This window comes from Solenopsis invicta, chromosome 2, assembly GCF_016802725.1.
Source record: "Solenopsis invicta isolate M01_SB chromosome 2, UNIL_Sinv_3.0, whole genome shotgun sequence".
Lineage (NCBI taxonomy): Eukaryota > Metazoa > Arthropoda > Insecta > Hymenoptera > Formicidae > Solenopsis > Solenopsis invicta.
This window is the reverse complement of record NC_052665.1, coordinates 24,962,499-24,970,578: the sequence shown is the minus strand read 5'-3', so window position 1 is coordinate 24,970,578 and position 8,080 is coordinate 24,962,499. Positions and strand designations below refer to the sequence as shown.

Here is an 8,080-nt window from a genome sequence, read left to right as displayed (position 1 = left end):
GCGCATAAGCACACCTTATTACTTCCACCATGATCCTGAGTATCTCTCAGTCTCCTTCTTGATAAATTTAAATTTCTTTTTCTAATTCTTTTTCTAATTCGCATTTTCCTCTTGCTCAATAAAAAGTAAAAGGTACTCCATTCTAAAACGATACAAGACTCCGCAAACTCGACCAAATTCGACACAGTTTGATTGAACTCGACATCAAAATACTTACCGAGCAATGTCACGTGGGAAATATCGCATTTCCACTATGGTGAAAAGTAGCCAATCGAGTGAGAGCTCACTTTTACCATTTTCACTAGGTTTTGGAATACGCAATCGACCCCCTGGGCTGCGTTCAAAAATTCTACTTGTCGGGTAGAGTAACTTTAAGTGACCAATCAGAATAAAGAAATCTTGAGATTTCTTAAGATTTCTTCATCCTGATTGGTCACTCAAAGTTACTTTACCCGACGAGTAAAATTTTTGAACGCAGTCCTGATAGTGCTGCTAGTTAATTTCGGAACATGCCTAGAGTACGGCTGCGTTCCGATATACACTGCAAGTACTGATGGGCTGTGTTCCGTTTTTACTGGTAGTACTGAAAATTTGTAGTTCACGTCACATATACTGGCTGCGTTCCGATATACACTGCAAGTACTGAAAATCTATAGTTCATGTTACGTATACTATAGATTTTCAGTACTGGCAGTGAATTTCGGAACGCAGCCACTATACATTTTCAGTACTGGCAGTTAATATCGGAACATAGCCAAAATCTATAGTTCACGTTACGTATACTATAGATTTTCAGTACTGGCAGTGAATTTCGGAACGCAGCCTACGTCGTGTCTAATGTAACCGCAGTTATAAAAAGTTAACGTAGTGCAAACGATGGACTCATAAGTTACAACTGCATTGAACAGTGCGTGCATCAATGAGAAGCGAATATACAATGAGAAATAAAGCTGTGCTCACGCACGATACACTCCTCACGCTTCAATATCCGAATTAAATTCGATGAGCACACATTTCAGGTGTGGAGTGCCGCTCGTATTGAATTGACGTTACATCGGATTAACAGGTGGTGTTGTACGTGTCGTCATCATTGTCGCGTGTTGACTTTAATAATTGTGCCGCGTTATACCATGTTTGCTAGTCTAAAGAATAAGATACGTGAGGAAATCGGCAGTGACGTGTCCACTGTCATCAAAAACGCTGGCAATATACGCGGTATTAATTCCAGGCATATGTCCCAGGTAAATACAACAATGTGGCTAAATATTATCGATGCGATTTTAAGGTAATACTAATGGAAATTGTCTTTCTCATCGATTTGGCTCAAACTTTGTAATATTGGGTATTTTGGTCCCTAGAATATGTAAGAAAAATTTGTCACTCAAGCGGGTAAAAAATTATAAAACCCTAAAGACTTGTGGGGTTAGGAAATCTGTCACACTGATAGCACATACGGACACAGGAACTGTTTATTTGAGCATACACAGAAGCACGTATATGTTAAAAGAATCTTATTTTTAAATCTTTTACTTCATTAAATCACTAAATGTGTTTCATATATTTTATGGTTTGTGTAATGCATTGAGACCTTTGCTGCTAAATTTTCCAGATCTTTTACTATTTTAGTATATAGTGAGTTCACAAGTTTAGTAAACAGAAAAATTGAAAAATAATAACTTTTAGATTACGTATACAATATTCAAAAATTTATTTATCCAACTTTTTACCTTACTAATTAATGAATTCATTAAATACTAAAATAACAGATTCTGAAAAGATTATACAAGGTTTGGGATTAAATATACAATGAAATACATAAAGAAACATTTTACTGATAAATTAATGTAATATGTAGTTTGCGTTGGGGCCTTTGCTAATTGTTCTAGATTTTATCATTGTAGTATATCATAAGTCATCAATTTAGTAAGGTGAAAGACGTAAGAACAAATAAAAAGGATTTTTGAATATTGAAACATAATGAAGATTGTCACTCAGGTTGGATACTCTGCTTTATTTAAATTTATCATCACTAGAAAGGTAATGTCATTGTTCAAAGAAAGTAACTTTTTATTTTATTGTCAATACATATATTACATGTTATTGTCCAAAATATAAACATAAAAAATATATTAAAAAACATTTAACATGTTCTCATGTTCTATACATATTGATGACAAATTTCTTAACTTCACAAGTATCAGTTTAACTCTTTATAACTCCTTTTACCTGCTTTTGTCTCAATTTTTTCTTACATACTCTTGTTCTATGTACCAAAATATACAATATTGCAAAGTTTGAGCCAAATTGGTGAGAAAAATTGTTTCCTTCAGTATTAATTTTGAATTTTAATAATTAGTTTGTTAGTTATTGAATTCAAATAAAATTTTTAGTGTAGCAAATTTTTCTTTGTTTTTTGTGTTAAGATTATATTGTTACATTTTTCAATCTTTTCTGTACATTGATATAAAGTGTAATTCATTAAGTAACAATTTACTAATTTAAATCACAGAATTATTTCCAACAAATATACATATCTTTAATGTTTAAAAATATTTGTATAGATTGTACTTATAATAATTATGATATGTAAAGGGGATAAAGGAAGATACATAAAGGGAATAGACAAAGGTACATAAAGGGAATAGAGAAAGATATATAAAGAGAATTAAGAAATTTTTGATTATTGAATACTTCAATGCTTTAAATGCAGTACTTAAGTTATTTTAATAAATATCTAAGTAAAAGAATTTCTTAATAAGTTTAATAATACAAATAGATTTATTATTAAATATATTATTTAATGATAAATAATGATTTATGTGCACACAATATTGAAAAGTTGATACTTATAATTATAACTATCAACTTTTTAATTTTGAGTTATGTGCATATCACATTATGTAATAGCAAAAAGTTTTTAGAAATTATTATTAGTCATAAAATAATCTTACTTGATAATAAAAAAAAGTAATTATATTTTATCTTGCATTATATATGATGTCAGCTTATATCACTTATTAAAATATTTAGCTCAATTTTAAAAGGCCAGTTTTGATGAATTTTTATAGGGGTATAATACTAATGTACTTAAATTTATAAATGTACAGTTTGCAGAAATGCTGTTTATGAAATATTCAAATTTTGTTTCTTTGACTTAATTGATGGTTTTTTAAATTTCAAAACGTGTTATAATATATTATTAGTACCTTATATATAATGTTGATAAAGTGTTATGATAAAGCAAAACAAAAAAATTAATTTTTTTAGATTTTATCATATCAGTATTTAAATAACAAAAGGAAATAAAATCTATTTTTATAAAAATATTTTTTATTATTTGTTGTTTGATTAATAATTTTTACAAGAAAATTACTTTTTAATTTCATAAAGTTCTCACCTTTCTCAAAGCTTGCTAATTTTTACAAGTTTATTTTTAGCATGTGACAGATTCATTATTGTAGGAAGGTAAAAGATTTGAGCATGTTCATATAATTCTCATCTTGTGTAGGGGCCTTTGCTAATCTTTACAAATTTAGTTTTAGTAAACAGTTATATGATAAATTTGTTTTTACATGAAGGTGAGAAAACTGTGTGTGTGAAGCTGGCACATCATTTGGTGGAAAATCACTAAACGTTGACAGTTCTGAGTTTATTTTCAATAGTTCTACAGTTCCTGATAGATAAAACAAATAGTTCTGGCCTTTAAAGCGAAAAAACGCATAGGACAAAGTGAGGTGCCAGGTTCACGCAGCACCTCAGTTTGTCCTACGACATTTTCCAGACCGAATTCTTGTAGGATTTTAAAAGATCTATAGTTCTAGATGAGTTCTAGAAAGAGTTCCAGCGTTTAACATAGTTTTTTTATTTTTTTTTATTTTTTTTTTATAAAACATTTATGTTATAATATTATATAATAGAGTTCCGTGTACAAAAAAATATTTTTCCTACAGTTCTCAACATATTAAAGCGCGTTCCGAAGAGTTCCGGGCGATTCCGATATTAGTTAATTAACGAAAAATAAATAACTCCCGAAAAAGCCGATTTTCCGCACATATAGGTGAGGTGCTGGACTTTTTCGAAGAGTTCTGTGTACGAAAAAATATTTTTCCTACAGTTCTCAATATATTAAAGCGCGTTCCGAAGAGTTCCGGTCGATTGCATAATTTATTAGTTAATAATAAATTGTTAACTCCCGCCAAACACGTATTTTGTCATATATGGGTGAGACGCTGGTCTTTATTCGAGAGTTCCGTGTACAAAAAAATATTTTTCCAATAGTTCTTAACGTAACAAAGCGCCTTCCGAAGAGTTCCGGTCGATTGCATAATTTATTAGTTAATAATAAATTGTTAACTCCCGCCAAACACGTATTTTGTCATATATGGTTGAGACGCTAGTCTTTATTCGAGAGTTCCGTGTACAAAAAAATATTTTTCCAATAGTTCTTAACGTAACAAAGCGCCTTCCGAAGAGTTCCGATCGATTGCATAATTTATTAGTTAATAATAAATTGTTAACTCCCGCCAAACACGTATTTTGTCATATATGGGTGAGACGCTGGTCTTTATTCGAGAGTTCCGTGTACAAAAAAATATTTTTCCAATAGTTCTTAACGTAACAAAGCGCCTTCCGAAGAGTTCCGGTCGATTGCATAATTTATTATTAACTAATAAATATTATTAACTAATAAATTATGCAATCGACCGGAACTCTTCGGAAGGCGCTTTGTTACGTTAAGAACTATTGGAAAAATATTTTTTTGTACACGGAACTCTCGAATAAAGACCAGCGTCTCACCCATATATGACAAAATACGTGTTTGGCGGGAGTTAACAATTTATTATTAACTAATAAATTATGTAATCGCCCGGAACTCTTCGGAACGCGCTTTAATATGTTGAGAACTGTAGGAAAAATATTTTTTCGTGCACAGAACTCTTCGAAAAAGTCCAGCACCTCACCTATATGTGCGGAAAATCGACTTTTTCGGGAGTTATTAATTTTTTGTTAATTAACTAATATCGGAATCGCCCGGAACTCTTCGGAACGCGCTTTAATATGTTGAGAACTGTAGGAAAAATATTTTTTCGTACACAGAACTCTTCGAAAAAGTCCAGCACCTCACCTATATGTGCGGAAAATCGGCTTTTTCGGGTGTTATTAATTTTTTGTTAATTAACTAATATCGGAATCGCCCGGAACTCTTCGGAACGCGCTTTAATATGTTGAGAACTGTAGGAAAAATATTTTTTCGTGCACAGAACTCTTCGAAAAAGTCCAGCACCTCACCTATATGTGCGGAAAATCGACTTTTTCGGGAGTTATTAATTTTTTGTTAATTAACTAATATCGGAATCGCCCGGAACTCTTCGGAACGCGCTTCAGTATGTTGAGAACTGTAGGAAAAATATTTTTTCGTACACAGAACTCTTCGAAAAAGTCCAGCACCTCACCTATATGTGCGGAAAATCGGCTTTTTCGGGAGTTATTAATTTTTTGTTAATTAACTAATATCGGAATCACCCGGAACTCTTCGGAACTCGCTTTAATATGTTGAGAACTGTAGGAAAAATATTTTTTCGTACACAGAACTCTTCGAAAAAGTCCAGCACCTCACCTATATGTGCGGAAAATCGGCTTTTTCGGGTGTTATTAATTTTTTGTTAATTAACTAATATCGGAATCGCCCGGAACTCTTCGGAACGCGCTTCAATATGTTGAGAACTGTAGGAAAAATATTTTTTCGTACACAGAACTCTTCGAAAAAGGCCAGCACCTCACCTATATGTGCGGAAAATCGGCTTTTTCGGGTGTTATTAATTTTTTGTTATTTAACTAATATCGGAATCGCCCGGAACTCTTCGGAACGCGCTTCAATATGTTTAGAACTGTAGGAAAAATATTTTTTCGTACACAGAACTCTTCGAAAAAGTCCAGCACCTCACCTATATGTGCGGAAAATCGACTTTTTCGAGAGTTATTAATTTTTTGTTAATTAACTAATATCAGAATCGCCCGGAACTCTTTGGAACGCGCTTTAATATGTTGAGAACTGTAGGAAAAATATTTTTTTGTACACGGAACTCTATTATATAATATTACAACATAAATGTTTTATAAAAAAAAAAATAAAAAAAAATAAAAAAACTATGTTAAACGCTGGAACTCTTTCTAGAACTCATCTAGAACTATAGATCTTTTAAAATCCTACAAGAATTCGGTCTGGAAAATGTCGTAGGACAAACTGAGGTGCTGCGTGAACCTGGCACCTCACTTTGTCCTATGCGTTTTTTTCGCTTTAAAGGCCAGAACTATTTGTTTTATCTATCAGGAACTGTAGAACTATTGAAAATAAACTCAGAACTGTCAATGTTTAGTGATTTTCCACCAAATGATGTGCCAGCTTCACACACACGAGAAAACTGAGCGTAATGTTGATTAAATTCAAGTTTTGTGCGTTTGATATTTTAGTAGTAATACGGAAGTTATTAAATTTATTAAAAATGCAAATCTTGGTAATATGAATTCGAATAAATTATAAAAAAAAATTATAAATATAAATTATAAAGAATGACATTGTATTAAGATTAGCACTAAGTCATGTTGTTTCAATTCTGTAGTTATATACGATTTTATTACTTTTTGTAAAAAGTTGTGGGTTTACAGTATTAAGAAAATAAAGAATTAAGAATGAATAGTTGAAATTATTAGCAATTATAAAAAAATTTTTTACATTTTATATTGTTTAGTTAAATTCAGTATTGTAAGAGATGTTTTTAAAATAATGGGATACAGTTACTTGTTACTGGAGAAAAATGTAACTGATTACAGATACAGATACACATTTTCTATGAATAACTAAATATAAATTTATTTATTTTTAAAATAAATCTAGATATATATAATAGATACATAATAGCCCAAAGAGCACAAGGTTGTAAGAAAGTTTTTACAACTCCATGAAACGTTTGTATGTGTTACATACTGGAATATTATATGACTAAAAAGTTAATGTTGATTATACAATTTGTAATTTTTGTAACATCTGTTGTACATTGAGTATATATAACTTATAACGTCTACACGATTCCGTAATTAATCGGTATTTAATTTAAGATTTTGTAACGTCTTGTACGACTCATACTATATTAGTTGCGATATAAATATCACTGTTTTTAAACATTTATACAATTCCGTATATGTTAACCCAACTTTCGTCAATAACATTGATATCCTTGGTATGTGTACCTGCTGCCTTCTGCTTTACTTTGTAATTGACAGATATGCTTAGTGGTGGTGAATGATCTTTTATCATTTTTCACAAGTGCTTAGTTTTTAACGTTGATAAATAATAAGAATACTGTCAGGTAAATAACCATACATAATTGTACTGCAATAGATATACTTGCGATAGGTATATGAACCATGTGAAATATATGTGAGATATTAGTTTTTAAGCAAAACCGATTAAATTGTTTGATAAGAGGTATTAATTATAATAATTTATTCCGTAGTTCCAATTTTTATTTCTTCTCTAATAAAGTTGTATAAGAATGTAATATGGTTTATTTTTGCATTATTTATTTTTTATTTTGCATCGTTTATAATACGAAAATTGTATTAACGTCTATACGTGATTTTTAAAACAATGATTATGACATTATTCTATGACTATTAACGGTTGGTTGTAAAACAAAATGTATTACAAATTTTAATGTTATTAATGCAATTAAAAATTAGTTGTATAGATTCCCTACTTAATTGATGTAAACATTTCAATAACGTTACTACATCCACTTTTTAGTTGTTATACGATTGTAAGAAAAGTTACAAAGTTTTAAGAAAAGTTGTATAAACGTTTTTATATTTGTTATACCATTAGATTGTGCTCGTTGAGAGATACACAATAGATATTAGGAGTACAAATTGCAAACCGCCGTTTTTTGTCAAAATTTGAGGATTGATTGTTGAAAAATGGTTACATACTTATTCTTGAAAGTATTGTCGATCGCTGGCCACTACTTTCTCCCACCTTTCGGGCAGCATATGAATCCCGCGTCGAAAAAACTGCTCGTCTTTT

The 8,080-nt window shown here is 30.7% G+C and overlaps 1 protein-coding gene and 1 long non-coding RNA gene across 6 annotated transcripts in view; both read left to right on the top strand.

The window, feature by feature from the left end:
- The first annotated feature begins 758 nt into the window (after positions 1–758).
- Positions 759–8,080, top strand: part of LOC105199499 (golgin subfamily A member 1) — a 363,242-nt gene continuing 355,920 nt past the window's right edge. For 2 of the 5 annotated variants that reach the window (XR_005574121.1, XR_005574120.1), the window contains exon 1: positions 763–1,241. Coding sequence is in view for 3 of the 5 variants with exons in the window: in XM_039459791.1 (XP_039315725.1) it covers positions 1,131–1,241 (111 nt within the window). In the remaining 2 variants the exon portion in view is untranslated. Of the gene's footprint in view, positions 1,242–8,080 lie in introns of all 5 variants that reach the window. The other 3 variants (XM_039459791.1, XM_039445719.1, XM_039459792.1) reach the window with 3 other exon arrangements.
- Positions 3,664–7,489, top strand: LOC120356890. The gene is made up of 2 exons (XR_005574124.1): positions 3,664–3,734; positions 6,428–7,489. It is a non-coding gene; the product is annotated as an uncharacterized LOC120356890 (long non-coding RNA).